This window comes from Cnephaeus nilssonii, assembly GCF_951640355.1.
Source record: "Cnephaeus nilssonii genome assembly, chromosome: 11".
Classification (NCBI taxonomy): domain Eukaryota; kingdom Metazoa; phylum Chordata; class Mammalia; order Chiroptera; family Vespertilionidae; genus Cnephaeus; species Cnephaeus nilssonii.
In genome coordinates, this window is record NC_137082.1 from 79778710 (window position 1) to 79798041 (window position 19332).

Below are 19332 nucleotides of genomic sequence, written 5' to 3' on the forward strand. Positions count from 1 at the left end.
TGGTATATAATATCAGCAGGGTCTACTGGTGAAACTGTTATTTTACCAGGCAGGTCACCAAAGTCCTGGTATCTACTGAATGAGGATGCTAGGTTCATTAGATCTCTTTGATATCTGCAAATCCTAACAATTCTGTCCCTCATATTCTTTTTTTTTTTAATCTTCACCTGAGGATATTTTTCCATTGATTTTCAGAGAAAATGGAAGGGAAGGGGGTGGGGGAGAGAAACATTGATATGAAAGAAACACATCAATTTGTTGTCTCCCCAGCACACCCCAACTCAAGACAAGTTTCTAGCCTGCAACTGAGGTTCACACCCTTGACTGGGAATTGAACCTGCGACCCTTCAGTTCACACGCCAAAGCTCTAACCACTGAGCACCAGCTAGTGCTGTTCCTTATATATTGATTAAATCTTGAGATTTTGTAAGACAGCCTTGTGTGTTTGTTGCTATTCTTAGGAATTTCAGGGTTGTAGGATGTTGCAGTGGAACGTAGCCATCTTTCCCAGGAGAGGGGTGCTTTAAGCTCACAGACCTAAACCCCCTCTGTTGACTTGTAAGCCTATATGGAATACCTCATGTTATGGGTAACATTTTCATCTCTTGGAAGTTATTTCAAATCACAACAACTCTCCCCCAAAAGCAGCCTCCCGTTCCCTGGATTGGATTCCACTGTGTTTCCACTTTGCTTCTAGCATACTGATAACAGATTTAGCCTTTTCACCTTCACTGCAAAGAGGGAGTTGTCAATTTAAAGTAGATGACACAAAGGTCAGGCATTTTTCTGATGGTATTTTATGCTTAATAGTCAGGAAAAAAGGTCCTGCATACAGTTTTCTTTAATTTTCTCTCTTGGTTGAGCTCCTGTACATTTAAAAATGGGATAAAAGTGAACATTAAAGTGTCTAAATTTTGTTTTTCAGCTACTTACATCCCTTTCCCAAACTTCCAAATGGTAACAGATTAGATTTGATCCCCAGTGTGGGGTGGGCAGGAGGAAGCCAATCAATGATTCTCTCTCATCATTGATGTTTCTATTTTTCTCTCCTTCTCCCTTCTTCTCTGAAATAAAAACAAAACAACACACACACACACACACACACACACAACCTATTTCATCCCACAAAATTTGGGATGTCTATGACTATTGAGATATGGCTTCTCATATATGACCAAGTATATCAGAATGACAAAAAAATCCTATATATCTTTGCAATAACCTTTTCCTACTACTATTCCTGAACAATAGTGGTTTTCATAATGTTTACATTTGCTTCCAATCTGACACTTACAATGACTCAGACTTAAACTAAATATTAATTAAATTTACTATATGCAACCTAGCTATTAGGGAAATGTAAAAATCAATAAAACACATTATTTCTTTTTTATTGAGGTCTTACTTATAATAAAAGAATAAAAACAAATATATCCATAAATGATCATTTGGAAATGATGCTGTAAGGGAGTACTATTCAGCTGTAAAAAGGATGAGGACTATCTCTTCCTATGTGCAGGTAGGGAAAGATGTCCCATACATAGTATATGGGCATCTAATAAACAGGGACATCATCTAATAATCAGGGGCATCATCTAATAAACAGGAAACTGTGAATATATGTGCATATGCATGTGAGTCCATTGCCTAAGCTCCTTGAGTCTCAGGTTTTGCTTCTGTGTAACAGCAATAATGATAATTGCCCCAGATGATTGTTATGAGGATTAAGGAAAATAAAATTAGATACATGAAAGATCTTGGTGCTGCATCACCAATGTTCCCTAATTTATGCTAGGTGATCTATTAGGGAAACTTGAGAACTTAGAAAGAAATAAGAGAAGCTTATTACAGAGTTCATCAGCAGAAAATTTGAGTGAAAATGGGTTGGGCAAAAGCAGCAATTTATTAATCTCTTACAAACATGGTCTTACAAACATCATACATTGCTGGCACGAAAGAACAGACACCATCTCATACACCATGCTTCCTTCCAAATCACTTCTATTGAGTTACAACATCAGAACAAGTCAGTTACTGAGTTACACAGTTCTTCAAACGTGAACACCTCCCTATTAGGGTGGTGAGATTGGCTAATCAGACAAACAATTAATTTACATGTTTAATACAGTACAGGATTTGTAACAGAAGTCAAGATATTCACATTAATATTGTAATACATTATAAAACAGGACAACTTTCAGAAGATGATGGGATCATGTATGTCCCTGCCTGTTTCAATTGCTTTTCTGTTTTTCCTCTGTCTTTACTTAAAAGCAGTTGCAAATTATTTTACTCAACTTTTCACACTCAAAAACACTTTTAAGTTTTAATAACTAAAAACTATTTACAAATTATTCGTTGCAATTTTAAAAAGTATTTGTTGTTGGTTTTGTTGTTTTACTTTAAAATAAAAATAACACCCTCCTTCAACAGTCATACTTTATGTGGTACCGCCACTAACTTCTGGTGGCTGTGAAGGATCTAAGGGTTGACTCCTGACAACTTTCCAAAGCTCTAAAATATACTATATTCCATGGCCCATGTACCAAATCTACATACGTAAAAAGGCCATTGACTTCCCCAAACCACACACGAACTACAATTCATTTCATGTTGCTTTCAGGAAAATGTTGAGTGGACCAAGAGGTTGTGAGGTGACTTTGTGGAGGGATGGAGACAATGATGGGGGAATGGTCTTTTCAATCCCAAAGTCATCTTAAAGCACAAAAAAAGAGGTCAGTTTCCATTTTTGTACATGTAAAACATTTTCTTTACATTAGGCATAGTCATAAAAAGCATGTAGAAGTTGTTTTGAAAATGCATTGTCATAGAATTTACAAACACGGAGATATCAAACACATTCTCAAAAACTGCTAAAGTACTGACACAAAACCTGACTCATAATGTAAAATTTTCAGTAGACTTTATTTTCTAACTTGCATATTTAATAATTCAACCTTACCCGAGCGAGTTTCACCCATACTTCTCTAAAAATTCACGTATAGTGACATTACCTCAAGTTCATTCTTTCCAAATAGTCACAGGGCCGTGCTATACCCTTGATTTTTAATGATTTTCAGGGCCCTGGCACTGGAAAACAATGTAAGACACAATTCTGTCTATAAACTGTTCCACAGAAAACAGCTCAAGGCAAATTAGCCTAGAAAAGATAGTGAAACATACTTTATTGTGCTAATTTGACAGCCTAAATATATTTTGTGTGAACATATGTAAATTATATTAGGCTTGCTGCATACTGCTTTTTAATCATATCAGTTTGTTAGTTTAAGTAATGCTTTCTGTCTGGCAATGGTTAAAACTTCAGTCTTTTTTTGTTTGTTTGTTTTCAAATAGTAGGTTAGTCCTTTTTGCAGAACAACTCAATGAAGACTTGGTTAGCCATGTCCTCTCTGTGTTCAAGGGCACACCTCGAATGTACACTGACATACTACGCATAGTTCCTATAAGAAAACTGCATTTCTAACTGGATTTCTACCTGAAGTTCATTTCTTTACCCACTACTTAATTCAACAACTTCACAAGGTAAACAGGGCTTTCTTAGACTACACTGACACTTGTGACAGGCAGTGAATAATTCAAGGCCATGATGGTCCTTATGTGAGATTATATTTTACAACATTTGACTCACATATAACCTTAGGGGGAGAGAAAAATCATATTTCAGCCACAGTGTTCTCAACTCAGCCCTTTGATAAAATGATTACTCAGTTTGCTCACTGTCCTTTTGAAACAAACCTAAGTTACTCCTCTTAGGATAAAATCGCATCAAATAATTACAAAACAAAGAGCAATGACTATATATTTTTTTATGCAGGACACCATTTGCACAATGCACAATTAATAAAAACAAATTAGAGAATACTTCTTTAATATCTTTGGATCTAAAGAAAAATTATTTCCCCACCTGAAAAAAAGTATGAATTTTCATAAGTGAAGACACACTTTTCATTTCTAAATCTTAACAATCCCATTGACTCCCAGTGACATGCTCCAATGAGATCATGACCTCCTAGAGCCCACCATTACCTGGAACTGTACTGCTATATTCATAAAATGCTTGACTACTCTTATTTATATCCCTGGTAACCTGCAGGAGGGACTAAATAAGCTTATGAAAATTTATCCAATGTCTCTAGGAAAGGGGAAATTTATCATGATAATTTACAGTTATTTCCTGGTCTGCTAATTCAATCCATTTCTAACAACAACAACAAAAAAGGAAGCTTGCTGTCACAAGCTTGCAATTATATATCTGAAAGAAAGAAAATCATCCCTTGCCTAGTAAAAATCATTAAGTCCCAATGCATGGCCAGGATGCTAACCATCACAGAGCATGTGCCACTTGGCGATCTGTCTCCTTGGATAGTCACAGATCTCCTTCCAGTGCTCTCCACCAGTCCCTTCGGCGGCCGCTTCCAGGACCAGCCGCCCGATCACCTCATTGCGGGACCCCCGTTCGGAATCCAAAACCAGAAATTCAACACTGATCTCTTCAAGACCCTCACAAGGAATATCAAAGACAAACAGTTCGTTGAACACAGCATTGGGGGTGCATTTCTTCACATGAGTCTTCTTTTTGGAGATTCTCTTTTTGGCATGGTACAGGTTTACTTTGACGTAGGGGTCTGCAATGGGAAAGAAGAGACATTACAGGAACAGGATCAGTCTGGGGAGCTGGCCTCAACACAGCCATGCCCTCAGAGATGACTGAATGCCAACAAAACGTGATTACAGCGAAAATGAGGCAGAATAGAGCAAAGATACGCATAGATCTGACTTTGAACATAACTAAGAACGTGCAACATAAGAGAAAGCAGTTCTAAACCAAAGGATGAGGAAGAAACTGTAATGTCAGGATGAAGAGATAACATAAAGGGGAAGAAAAGAGAATGTTCTGATGACACATTCTGAATACTAATAACTCATTACAGAGAATGGGATAGAAAGAAAAAAACATGAGTGAACATCTAATCTTACTGAGTTGTATGACTTTGGATAAGTTTCTCTACTTTGTTGAGCTTGGGTTGCTTTGTCTGTTGAACAGGCATTTATAATTCACAGTGACAATGCCTTTTTAGGCTTTAATTTTTTATTTTAATCATGGACATGGATAATAGTGTGGTGATTGCTGGGGTGGAGGGTGGTGGAAGTGGAAGAGGGCATAGAGGGATAAATGGCAATGGGAAAAATAAATAAATAAATAAATAAATAAATAAATAACAAATGAAAGAGTTAGGGTTTCAACTCAGATAATTTTAACCCACAGGTCATATATTCTTTTTCATCATGCCATATAGCAAGGTTGTTTTCTTAAATTAGTCACAAAAATGAAAACGCTAATTTTTAAAGCAGATATATAAGAAATTAAAAGGAAACATAATAAAATAATAGAAGTGTACAGGTAGAAAGCTCATTTAAGATACAAAAATTAAAAACTTTTCTCCCAAATCTTTATTTTACATCCATCACTGTATTTTTGGCCATGGCCTCTCATCTCTGCATTTATCACTGCTTTCTGCTTAACCCCATTCAGACACCTACCTACACTATACATTCTTGGCTTAGATCTTAGGACTATGTAGTTTTCTTCTTGCTAATGGCATTGGTTCACATTATTATTCTATAAAATGATAAACAGAAAAACTACCATGTCTTTTTTGATTATGAATATAAAGGTAAATCAAAATCATGATTATGTTCATTAACTATTTTGCCCAATGTATTACTCACTTATACATTGAGCCTGAGTCTTTCAGAAGAATTCTTACCTGAAAGTCCAGACACATCGGATTTAGGCAAGTGTCGAGCTTTTAGAACAACCACAGTGAGAGTGTTGGTGGTGGACTGATAGCAGAGTGAGATCAGCAACTCACCCCGTCCTGAAGACTTCTAAACAAAGAGAGATGTGGTATAAGCATGTTTATTATTTTTTAGTTTTGAAATGTGTACATTTTACATCAATATAATAGCCTTGTTATTTAAGTGTAACTTTTCTACTTATTTTTATTTTAGTAAACTAAGGAATCCAAGAGTAACAAGCTTTTCTGCCATATCATCACCTCTTGAAAACAACTGTCTGCCATCTTCTGGTCTCTTCATGTACTACAGGATGTTAAAATGGTTATTGAGCTAGCCACACCCATTATTAAAAATGTTTAAAAGAATATTTAGAGCACAGCTTACACAGAGGTATGTTTTACTTTTGCTTCTTAAATGAAATCTATACTTTTTGAAGTTATTAATAGTAATGTATTATCTTATCATTTGAACCAATTTGTATAGGGCAAAATGACTCATGTCAAATTTGACTTTATTTTAAATTCTTTAACATTGATATTATTGGAATTTGAATTCAGACCAAATGAAATATATTCTGACTTTCATCACTCTCTGGGTCCAGAGGGATGATGGAGTTAACATTCTCTGCCACTAACCCCCATCCAAAGTCCTTATTTAATCTAAGGAGTGAATTAAATATTGGAGAGGCTTAACTCAATTTTTAATACTTTATATGTGGACAGTACCACAGGATCATTCTTTGCATAATACTTAAGTTTGACCTGTACTTTAAAGATGTTATTTAAGATTACCAAGAACTCAGGATACCAGTTTTAGCTGAAAGTAGCAAAATGTAAACTTGGGGCTTGATTATAACTAAGAATGATGGCTGGGCCAGAGCTCCTAAAACTTCAATATATATATTTATCCCAAAGCTGGCATGGGGTAGCTGTGTGAATACACACTTCAAGAAGAACAAGAGGCAGGCACAGATCTACTGTGCCACTAAACAGCTGGTGTCTCAAGCTACTTAACGTTTCTGGACCTTGACTTTCATTAAGTTCAACAAAGAGACAATGGCAAGGATATGGTCAAAATGAGCTTTAGGTTATTTTGTGAAATTATGCTTTAGAGACACAGGTTATTCTAAAATACCACAATTAGAATGAGTTTTGTATTCTGTATGTAATGTGAAAATAGGATTAAATTTGATTAACTAGTGTCTTATCATTTTGTGATAACCCCAGAATCAAAGTAGTACAACTCTGCAGGCAGAGTATGCTGTCATACAACATAAAGATGAACATTTACAATTCAATATGATGTGATGTCTCCTCCTTGAAAAGCAATCCTATGAAAAGTCAATACAGCTTCCAAATCCTCAGGAGAAATTGATTTAATTTTAATTTTAAATTTAAATTTCAGATTCAATTATGCTGACCTTGAAACATCTTGGTTACCTTGAGCATGAATAAGAAATATTTTCCTGCATTTTAGTTGAAGTGGCATCTTAGTCAAATTGCCTGTGATAGAAATTACTAAAAATATTTATATAAGTGATATTTAAATATCCGTAAAGGATGCCTATGTGTTTTATATCATTAAAATGCCTTAAGCATTCAGTTATGAGTTAAATTTTCCCTCATCTACTCTATTCCCCTGATCCTGATTTGATTATGACTAATAAAAATTAAACATGGTAAAGCTGATATGCACAAAATTTTATTATCTTAATAAAAATCCCTAGATACAAAAAAACCTCCATAAAAGATTGTTTATAAATACTTTAAGAACTAAAAAAATGAATTACCCTAACATTTCTCTTGATAATCTCTCTGTTCATTAATATTTTTCCATCAGACAATTCAATTCCTGCCAGAGGAATAAGGACCTCTCCAATGATATCATCTCTTGAAAACCTGTCAAAACTCAGAATTGTGAAGTGCAAGGCCAACTCTTGGATCTGGGTGTAGGGGATCCCATAGAAGGTGAAGGTCTCATCAAAAGCTGGGTCCAAGGTCTTCCTCAGAACTCTGGTTTTCACTTTATGCTTCTTCTCTGGAAGGATGGTCATTTTGATGTATGGGTCAGAGGTCATAGATTGCTCGTCCATGGCTGGCAAGCCACGTGCTTCCTTGATATTGACCACAAATGTTTTCTTCTCAAAGTTGTACTCTAAGGAGAAGAAGAGGGTTCCCAGCTTCTCTTGTTTCTCTTCTGAGCTAAGGGAAGTGCTGGACTTTAAGCTATCGGGGGAAACCCCCTCTTTTTCCCCTTCTGAAAGGAGCTTTGGGGTCACATTCTCCAAATCAGGAGGGCTGCCACCTTTGAGGTTTGTTTTGGGAAAGTTGCCATTGAGATCTCTCTTCTCCAGGTCAAGATGCAATGAATTCTTTGGCACAGCCAGTTTATTCTTTACTTCGTTTTTGTCATCAGCTCCAAACTTCTTTTTGCTACTTAGGTTTTCAGGGTAGATATCAACCCCCTTTAGCACATGCACAAACTTATACGGAGGAGTCTTGTTAGACTTGGATGATTTTCTCTGACAGCAGATCCATGCAAACAAAGAGACTGTGAAGACCAGGCCAAATGCGCTGAAGATACCCACCACTGTGGGGATTTCATCTGAAAAATCAAATGACCAATAATATACATTAAAGGGGCAGAGCTGGAGACACGAGCCTACATAAAAGCATCCTAGAGCTGGCAATTGCTGTAAGTAGCACAGATTGAATTACTTTCCAACTGTTCTGGGTATGAGTGATGTACACATTCCACATCACCCCCAGGAATAAACACATCCTTTGTGTGACACAGAAAAAACACACAGTATGATAGCAACTTCTTCGTTTCAGTAGTTTTCATAAAGGAAATGAAAAGGTGAGACAGGGCCTGGGTCAGGTGTTGGGGAATGCTAAATGATACTGACATAGCTTTGTTTTTACAGATGAGTCAACTACAGCATGATGGGTCGGTACAAATTGTATTAGGTTCTCATTGACATTTTGAGGCTTTCTAGAACCATCAATTCTTACTGACTATGGAACTTTAAATGCACATTCTTCAGATACTGGGAGAATCTGAATTCTTAGTAGTTCTTTATTTACCCAGGATCCAAACATTTAGAAACTCAGTGATTCAGGTAATTTTAAGAAGTGGTGAAACATTACCTGCCATTGTCACAGACTCACTAATAATGTCCATCCAAATTATGGGACAGTGGTAAAAGAAATGTACATATATTAGGGGAAAATAATTTAAAAGATGAACAACAGGCTATTAATATTACATAACTTATAAAACTACAAACTCCTTGTATATCAACCCCAAACTCCCCAAACACTGAATTATCTGAAGTACAAATTAATTACACCTAAATAAGGTAAAAACCAAATGGTTCTAAATGAAACATCATTCCTTAAAATATAACGAGAAGAGTGAGTATAGATAAGATAGAGTTCAATTTTATCCATAGCCGATTTTTCCTAGCATATTTTCACATGGCAAATGGTAATCAAATTGAAATTGGCATTCTTTCCTTGAATGCAGGCACATTAAATTACACTGACATTAGTAACATTGATTATGCATGAAGCTTATCATGTTCCATACGTAAGCATATTTCTCCCACAAATAATTAGTAACATTAAAAAAAGTAGTGAGAAATCAGTATTGCTACATCTGGACAAAATGCTCCAATTAGTCAATGTTTAATATAGCAAATGTGAATATAACTAATGTAATAATATGTGCATTTATTTCCATTCCAATCTATTTATTTTCTTCCCAAACACTGAGGAATAAAGTTAAAAGCCCCAGTCAGGAAAGGGTTAAGTCTTGTTTAAATAACCCCTGAAAGAATAATCTTTTGTTAGTTCCCTTCCCCATTCCCTCAAATCTTCTGCCTATCTACTTTATAATCACAAAACTAAGCTCAAAGAATATACATTAAGCACTAAAACATTAAGAAATGACAAATAAGGACAGAAGTGTCTAGGAAGATAAAAAAGCAAACAAAACAACAATAAAATATTCTGTAGTGCAATTATATCAAGAAACTAAATCACATAGAGATGAAAAATAAACCTTTCAATTCCCCAAATAGAAAAAGCAGCAAATGCTACAGTAAAAGAATGAGGCGAGAGATAATCAGCTAAACTTAGTACGTATCAGCTTTTCAGTTCTTCCTTCTATTCAAGTCTTTGTGGGAAAAAAAAATATCCACTCCTGGACTCTCTAATAAAACAAGGCCAGGGAGCAAAAGCAAAGTCATGAACTAAAGCAAGAGGAACAATAAAAGCCATAGAAAATGATTTGTTTTTTTAGTAGACTGATGCCTCAGTGTTAGAAAATTTCTGACTTTCAAATCAGAAATTGGGAATAAACATCACAACAATATAAACCCAATCACCCAAAGGTAAGGCTGTGAAAGAAACTCATTTCTGAATTAGTATCAGAAATTCTCTCTATTCAATCCTTATGTCAAATGGCAGAATATTCAGTAGAACATGGAAAGACTCACTTACTCCCTGTGTATTTTCTACTGATAAGGTCTTAAGCTTTTGATTGCAAAAATCTCAGTCATTTCCCTCAGTTTAATAACGATTACCATGTATTTTTAGATATCATTCCCTATTCACAAACTTTTATAAAATTTCTTGTGCTTTTGAATACTTGTAAAGTAAGTAAAACTCTGATCTCTTGTCTTTGGAATGTAATGGGACCTAAAGATAGGTTTTATTATTTTTTTTAATTTAAAGAACCACATCTCATTTTATTTATTAAAAGAAAAGAGAGCAATGGTGCCAAAATTTGGCATAGGAAAAGGAAAATTGAACTGAAAAAAAAAGGAGTACTAATTCTAGTTCCCAGTAGCTTTTAGCTAACTGACCTGCAACACTCCCCTCATCCCTCTGAGCTGCCATTAGCTCACCTGTGAAAGGAACTGGGCTCAGCTACTTTGTGCCAAATATCCTTTTACTTCTATCTAGCATCATAGGATTCTGTCTCTTTCACTAGCAACATATTTCAAGAATACAAGAAAAACATATCAAGGAAAACATCCTCATGGTGCACCCTGTAATAAATACACATCCCCAAACCCCCAATATATAAAGTTGTGTTACGTATGCCAAGATCAAACCCTTATGTAATCACCGGACATTTGGCTTCCCCTAAATTTACCTATAAATAAAAATCACTTATAGAATTCATGAAACCAACAAGCAAACAGACTCCCTTTCCTTCCCCCCTAGCGCGTGCTGCAATTTCCAGAGCTCCTTGAACGTTTCAGGAACTTCCTGGATGTAAAAGAGCCCCAGCAGAAGGCAATTTTAAGGAGCAAGATGCTAAGGAAAGGAGAAACAACCGAGATAAGCCAGGATTACCAGTTTATTGTTCTCCTTTTCCTTTCAGATGTGCTACCAAGTAAATATATATGCAACATCCCGCTGGGGTTGGGGGGGGGGGACAAAAACACAGCCCACCCAGAGTATTCAAAGAACAACCGCAGTTCTAAGTTGACTAACTTGCTTACCAAATTCTTCCCTGCTGGTAGCGATCGGAGCCATTTTTTGCTGCGTGCTCTGTCCGAGGTGCTGAACGGGAAACTCTCTAGCTCGGTTCGCTTGCCTGAATCGAGGAGCAGGCTTTCCCGAGTGCTGAAAACAACAGAGCGGCGCCGGGGGACCTGTGCCCGGAACGGGGAGGAGGCAGAGAGGGAGGTCCACTCGCCCTCGCTCAGTGATTTGCCGCCCCTGTTCCTGTTTAGGTTCTTCTGAGAAGCTGGTCTCTGAGACTCCAGACGTGGCTGAAACCCGAATTGACGCAATCCTGACGCTACAGGGTTGAAATCAGCACCTGCCCCCCTCGCCTCCTCCCTCCAAGCCTCTCCTCTCTCATTTTTTTTTCTTCCTTCTTCCCTTCTCTCCTGAGGATTCAACACACACACTCATCGATTATTTTAACTGTTGGACGACTGGACATTAGCTTTGCTGTTCTGTGGGGGTGACTCAGAGGCACATGGAGATGAGCCCTGAAACTCATCCCTGTCAGCTCCTAATATAAAACCTTTGGATCATCGAGACCCCTAAAAATGTGACTGAGTTTTTTAAAATAATGTGATTCACAGAGGCATTTTAAGGGAAGAGTAAGAGAAATTTCTGCATCAAATAACCCGTGGCAAAATGTGAGAATATATTTTCTTGTTTTCTAAATTTTTCTTTGGTATTCCTATGTTAGAAAACAACTCATTGCACATTGATCTATTTGAAATAAGGTAACAGTTTGTCCATTATAATCACTCATTTTCTAATAAATTATTAGTCTAAACATTTTGCTGATGCTGTTGCTCTAGCTGTCTGTCAGCTCTCTTCCCTGTAACATCTGACATTTGACCAGTTAGAGTACGTAGGAGCAGATGGGTATATGGGTATAACCCCTTCTGTATTGAGACTCACTCTCAGTTATGACTTTTGCATATAACAAGACTGCTTCTGGAATAACATTTCTGGTAAAAAAAAAAAAAAGACACCTTGGCTTCCAATAGGGTTGTGCAAAAACAGTTACAAGATCAGACAAAAATCTAAGATGACATTGATAACTATGGGTTATTTTGAAAGAAAAACCTTATTATTATTTTTTTTTTCTGAACTGATGATCTTCCTGGGGTTGAGGAACTGGGGAAAATATGGTGTCATATTCTGATTAATTTTAATCTGGAGATTGCGTGTGTGTTTTTTAAAACAAATGTTTAGCTATTTTTCAAAGGAGAGAATTAAGGCTGTTACACCATCTACCAATTATTGCTCCGCAAAGAATTCTTTTGCTGTGGAGCTCAGTGAGCAAATGAGATTCAGCTTGTGCTGGGATGGGGGAGGAGGGCACTGGGTGAGTCTCAGAAAGCTACTGCACAAGTGAGAGAGAGGTTCCTGCACATTGGTGAGCTGCCACTCTGAGCGTCAGGACTGTATCTGGGGAGAAACTGGCTGCAGCCTTTTGCATCATGGAAAATTTTACAAACCAGGGTTTTCTTTCCCTTCTATGGCTCCCACATACTTGGCATTTTAACATTTTTCTACCAGATTTTTTTTAAACCTTGTATCTTCACTCTATGAAAACACACAGACTAATTTACTGTATTTAATTTTCCATTGGCAGAATCGGTGATTTGTGGCCTTATCTTTCACTTCATTCAGATTGCTTGTTCCTCAGTTAAGCCTGCACCTGGTGGGATGGTCCTAGGAATAAACACCCATGAGATGAAAGAGAGGGACATTTGTTTGTGGTGCATATCACAGGTAGACAAAATACACAGTGTGAGGTTTACTAATACGTGTGTTTTCTAGCCAAGTTATTGCTAACATATGGTTAAACTCATTTGTTGTAAACATAAATACCTCATGTGTATGTTCCATATAAATTAGTATCTCATTATTTTACCTTCAAGTGGTAAAATGCTGCCATGTAAAACCTGTCTAGATTGCTTAAACTCTGTTTTCACAAAACCCTGCCCCACCCTGGGCTATCTCATTTCTTAGGACACCTGGTGATAAGATTACCTCTTGCCCAGAGCTAATGCTATTGTGGATGTGCTAACTGTTTCCTTGCTTGCTTTAAAAGCGAACTGAAAATAAATGTTATTAATTAAAATGCCAGAGGTTTTCCCCATTTTCATTTGGCGAATAGCATATTATTCAGTATCCATTCTCTTTAGAAGAGCTTCTAGCAGCACCAGCTGAGGAGTGGGAAGCTGATCCAACACAGTAAAAAATCCTGTAAGTTTCTTATGATTGAGATTCACACCCGACCACATTGTTACATTGTTCTTTTAGGATCCAGCAAACACGTAATCAATTTGCTGACGTGAGCAATACCACTCTGGCAGCAGAGACTTGGGAGGAGGGGTTGTTGCTAGGTAACCACCTTTTTGCCACCCAAAACACACTGCCTCCAACAAGTTCCTGTCCTGAGAAACAGTCTGTTCTGTACAAGTCACAGTGTTTACTTCAAAATTATTCTTTGACTGCTGAAATAGTTCAGCACTTACCCTACTTTATTTTTTATTCTGATTGCAAATGTTTATATATATTGAGAAACAATGAACAGAACACTTGAATTCAATTTGACTTTAAGGAGAATTCAGTTAAATTGATGACTCATGATATGATTGTTTTTCTCCACTTTACTTATTTTTTTTAATTTAATATATAGTTTGATTTGCAGTTTATATATTTTATTAGTTATATATATTTAATTTGTATTGTCTTTATTCCCTTAAAAATATTGGTGGGTGTATTTAGAACTTTCTGTTAGGCAAAAGAAAATTTTGAAAGGTTTTGAAAATGTTGTAATGAGCTTCAGTATTCTTTATCAATGCCTAGCTTAGTAATACAAAGGTATTTTACTGGTATGTGGGTGGAGTAGAATAAAGTATCTGATAATGGATAATGGATAATTGTTTTAATGTTCCATATCATTCTATTAAGAATGCTGGCTCTAGTGTTAATGGAGTTGATTTGTATTACAAGCACACCCAAGTCAAAACCCTGCAAGACAAATGCTTTCACAATTGGTACCACAGAAATCCCTTCCATATGCACCATTCCACATTTGATTTTCTTCAACATACTCAGCATTTACTATGTGCCAATATAAATTAGGCTTTAATGGCTCATGAGTAAAAAAAAATAATTAAGCCAAATCTAAAAAAGCTTATGGTCTTCCTTCCTTACCTTTTTTCTTTCTTTTAACACATACTTACTAAATATGTACTATCTCCTAGATTTTTGGTAAATAGGAGATATCAACTGGCCAAGATGACAAAAATGAGCCTTCCTCTCATGGAGCTTAAAGACTACAGAGGAAATATGCAGCCCTTTCCTCAAAAGTAGCGGGGTGGGGGGGGGGGGGGCTTAATCTATGCTAATAATAGCCTAGGTAGTCTTCATGCCCTCACACATCATGCCCAAATGTTGTCACAAGATGGCCGGGCACACAGCGGATGCAGGACCCGATGGAGGAGGTGGGTCACAGCAGGGGAAGGCAGTTGTTGGTGATCAGGGCGGCAGGGGAGGGCAGTTGGAGGCGATCAGGCCTGCAGGGAAGGGCAATTGTGGGGTTGATCAGGCTGGCAGGGAAGCAGTTAGGCGTCAATCAGGCTGGCAGGGGAGCAGTTAGGGGGCGATCAGGCTGGCAGGCAGAAGTGGTTAGGGGCAATCAGACAGGCAGGCAGGCGAGCAGTTAGGAGCCAGTGGTCCTGGGTTGTGAGAGGGATATCCGACTGCCGGTTTAGGCCCATTCCTGGGCTTAAAACAGCAGGCGGACATCCACCGAGGGGTCCCAGATTGGAGAGAGTGCAGGCCGGGCTGAGGGACACACCCCCTTCTGTGCACGAATTTTGTGCACTGGGCCTCTAGTAGGTCATAATTACTTTCATATTTCTTTTACCTGGTAATTTCTACCAAGCACTAACCCACAGCTATCACCCTCTGTCCTTACAGCCCTTTTCTTCACAACTGTAGATTTGTTGTAGATGGCAGAAAGGCTGACCTCCATACCAGCCACATTGAATAATGACCCCCTGCCCTGACACTGACCAATCAGTGGAGACCAATTCTTCAGTGGAGACCTAAACCCTGAAAGGACACACCTGGAAAGCTGCTGAATATTCTATTGAGAACACCCCTTTCGATATCCTCTAAATCTTCACTTTTAAAACCCTTAGCACAGATGACCCAGTGTGCTCTCCCTACCTAGGATCTGAAGCACACCTGTGCCTTTCCCTTCACGTTCCCCCAGCTCCTCCCCCCAGGTGCCTTACCTTTACCTTCCTCACTCCCAAACTCCAAGGATCCTTCCTTTGCCTCTATAACTTGTTCTCTCAGACCATTTCTTCTATTAATTACTTCTTCTATCTCTGTGACTTTCTAAATAAATGTTCTTTTATAATTTGAGTTTTAGCTCTAAAATCTTTCCTAGCAAGAACTCATGTATTGAGGTTGCTGAACCCAAGTCCCATCTAGCCCCCTGGGGTCTAACACCTGGTGCCCTTCCCACTGTCACTAATATAACCAAGTTAGGATAAATATTAAGGCAGATGCATGTAAGGGAAGAAAAATGACTGGAAAATTTGATATGCAGTCATGGCTCCAGACTTTCTGATTAGTTCTACTGAAGTTCTAGAAAATTGTGAACTGTCATCAAAACATCTAAGAGTAAACAGATGCTAATATTCAAAATATAGCATAGTCCAAGAAAGGAAGGAAGGAAGGGAAGGGAAGGGAAAGGAAGGGAAGAGAAAGGAAGGGAAGAGAAAGGAAGGGAAGAGGAAAGGAAATACTAATACAGCTAACTTTTCTCTATGTTCAGTGGATATACTTTTTCTCTATGTCTGGACATTTTGAAGTCCCTCAAAAACTGGAAAAAAAACAAACAACTCAGGTGAATCTTAAAAACAAGGGTTCATTCAGGAAGGCAAAGATGGAAGCAATTTTTCTTTGCTGCTTTTATACACCTTTCAGTAACTCTGGAGTCAAAACTAAAACCTAAGAACATATAGCAGATAATAAATTCCCAGACACAAATTAAGCACCTTTACCCAAGAATAGGTTAAAAAAAAATCTTGTCTGGCCAGCGTGGCTCAGTGGTTGAGTGTCGACTTATGAACCAGGAAGTCATGGTTCGATTCCAGGTCAGGGCACATGCCCAGGTTGTGATCTTGATCCCCAGTGTGGGGCGTGCAGGAGGCAGCTGATCAATGATTATCTGTCATCATTGATATATCTCTCTCTCTCTCTCCCTCACCCTACCTCTCTGAAATCAATAAAAATATATTTTTTAAATATCTCATGCTGCTTAAAATGTATAATGTCTTCTGTACTTGGCCCTGACTAAATGTCACCAGGTTTGAAGCATACTGTACAATTACTAAAGTACCTGTTGGAGTGACTCCCTTTACTGTAGAGATGCCAAGGAATTGAGTCTTTTCAGGATAAAATTCTTAACTGATTAAAGGGCATACTGTGGGAAGCATTGCCCAAATCCTTTGAGCCACATTTCCTTGTGACTTCTAGGGATGTTTTAGGATCAATATCCAAAGTGTTCCCTTATTATGGGCTCTTTATCAGCCGGACTTGGCACTAATATCAAGGTACAGATAAGGGAGCCCTCATGTAGAGACTCAAAAGTCAATAACATTCTCATCCACTCAAAAATACACTCAGATCTGGGAAAGGCAATTGATGAGAATTCTCTCTTTTCAGAGCCCATCTGTACGTGTGTATCTGCATCACAACATGCCAGCTACATGCAGCCTTGCATTTTGGCTACTTCTACATTTCCAGTGGACTTTGTGAGCTTATAAACAATGTTTCCTCATCTGCCTGGACAGCTGCTTACAAGTATAATGTGATTCTTTCTATCTGTGTGTGGACCATGAACTGCATTTTCTCTTTTTAGGTCTCTGTAGATTTAGCTACAATGGTTCAATCTTTATATCATCTTAGTATCACCTCTTGTGTTGGGATGTTTGCTTTAGTTTACATAGTGTCAACAGTTATTGGGGTTTCTCTCTGAAGCACAGTGTTAAAAAATAAATATATTCTCTCTTCTTATTTTTCCATATCACTTACTTAATATACATAGTACTTGCATACCACATATGACCTCTATAACATGTAGAAACTACTTTGTTTCTTGTCTATTCCTGCTGTTTAAAAAAATTAATATATTTGTATGGAGTTCAGAGAGGAAGAGAGGGAGAGAGAGATAGAAACATTAATGGTGAAAGAGAATCATTGATTGACTGTCTCCTGCACACCCCACATTGGAGATTAAGCCCCCAACCAGGGCATGTGCCCTGACTGGGAATTGAACCAAGACCTCTTGGTTCATAGGTTGATGCTCAACCACTGAGCCAAGCCAGCTGGGCTTAATTTATTATTTTGTAATTCAATGTGTATTTTTATAACTCATAACATAGATTATAGATCAATATATCAAAAATCTAATAACAAACCTATTAACAATCTTAAACCAATTGTATTGGTTACTTCAAAACCCTGAGCAAATAGTCTAAAACAGTGGTCGGCAAACTCATTAGTCAACAGAGCCAAATATCAACAGTACAACGATTGAAATTTCTTTTGAGAGCCAAATTTTTTAAACTTAAACTTCTTCTAATGCCACTTCTTCAAAATAGACTCGCCCAGGCCGTGGTATTTTGTGGAAGAGCCACACTCAAGGGGCCAAAGATCCACAGTTTGCCGACCACAGGTCTAAAATGATCCCTCATTTACACTGAGTGGCCAGATTATTATGATCTCTGAATGCATAATAATCTGGCCACTCAGTGTGTGTGTATATGTAGGTGTATGAATTCATGCATGGGTGAGGTCTGGCCAGCCTGGCCTGGGGGAGGGGACATGGGTGGTTGGCCAGCCTGCCTGCTGGTTGAACTCCTGGTCGAGGGGGCAATTTGCATATTAGCCTTTTATTATATAGGATATACACTGAGTGGCCATATTATTATGCGTTCAGAGATCATAATAATCTGGCCACTCAGTGTATGTTGAACCCTAATATAATTATCTGAGATGAGTTTACCTACCTAAAACAGTAATTTTCAATTGCTGTACCCCAAGAGTTTTTAAAACATGACTATTTAGTCAGGAACCCTGAACTATTTTTCCCTTAGATTGTCAAATAAAAAGATGACAACAGCCAAAATTACAATGGTTGTCTGGTGAAAATGTCCTAATTTAAGCCATAAATAAATAGGTCATATAAAAGAGTTGCATCTTATTGTCCGTGTTGCATATTAAGGTTATATCTGATTTGTTAATTCTTGGTACCAGAAATCCTTATACACAAGTACAAGCACCTGGTTTTTTAGAAAGTCATTTTGGAGCAAAAAGGGTAGGTTATTATTATTATTGCTAGTGGCCCAGTGCACAGATTCGTGCACATTGAAAGGAAATTAATTAGAAGAAATATTTGTGCAGTAATTATGTTACTGCAAAAAATTACATGTCAAAATAGTATATATAATATAGTATTATAAAATTAAAACTTGCTTGCAATTGGCACCAGCAACAACTTTATATGTATTGCGCATGCGCGAGTCAATGTTTATTTTTAAATTGCCAGTGCCCATCATATGTACCTGCTGGTCAGTTGGTCGTGCAGTCAGATGGACATACAGTCGGTCACTTAGCCTTTTATATATATAACTAGAGGTCTGGAGCACAAAATTCATGCACCGGGGGGGGGGGGGGGGGGTTGTCCCTCAGCCCAGCCTGCACGCTCTCCAATCTGGGACCCCTTGGGGGATGTCCAACTGCCTCTCGCAATCTGGGACTGCTGGCTCCTAACCGCTCACATGCCTGCCTGCCTGCCTGATTGCCCCTAACTCCTCTGCCTGCCTGCCTGATCGCCCCATAACCACCTCTGCCTGCCTGCCTGATTGCCCCTAACTACTCCCCTGCTGGCCTGATCACCCTAACCGCCTCTGCCTCACCCCACACCTGGGACCCA

The 19332-nt window shown here is 38.0% G+C and overlaps 1 protein-coding gene across 5 annotated transcripts in view; it reads right to left on the reverse strand.

The window, feature by feature from the left end:
- Nucleotides 1–303: 303 nt before the first annotated feature.
- SYT4 (synaptotagmin 4) overlaps nt 304–19332 on the reverse strand; it is a 276953-nt gene continuing 257924 nt past the window's right edge. For 3 of the 5 annotated variants that reach the window (XM_079784843.1, XM_079784842.1, XM_079784844.1), the window contains 3 exons: nt 7610–8424; nt 5790–5910; nt 304–4646 (listed from right to left, as the gene is read on the reverse strand). In XM_079784843.1, the coding sequence (XP_079640969.1) occupies nt 4339–4646; nt 5790–5910; nt 7610–8424 (1244 nt within the window). In that variant the 3' untranslated portion in view covers nt 304–4338. Of the gene's footprint in view, nt 4647–5789; nt 5911–7609; nt 8425–11335; nt 14911–19332 lie in introns of those variants that run through there. The other 2 variants (XM_079784841.1, XR_013814225.1) reach the window with 2 other exon arrangements.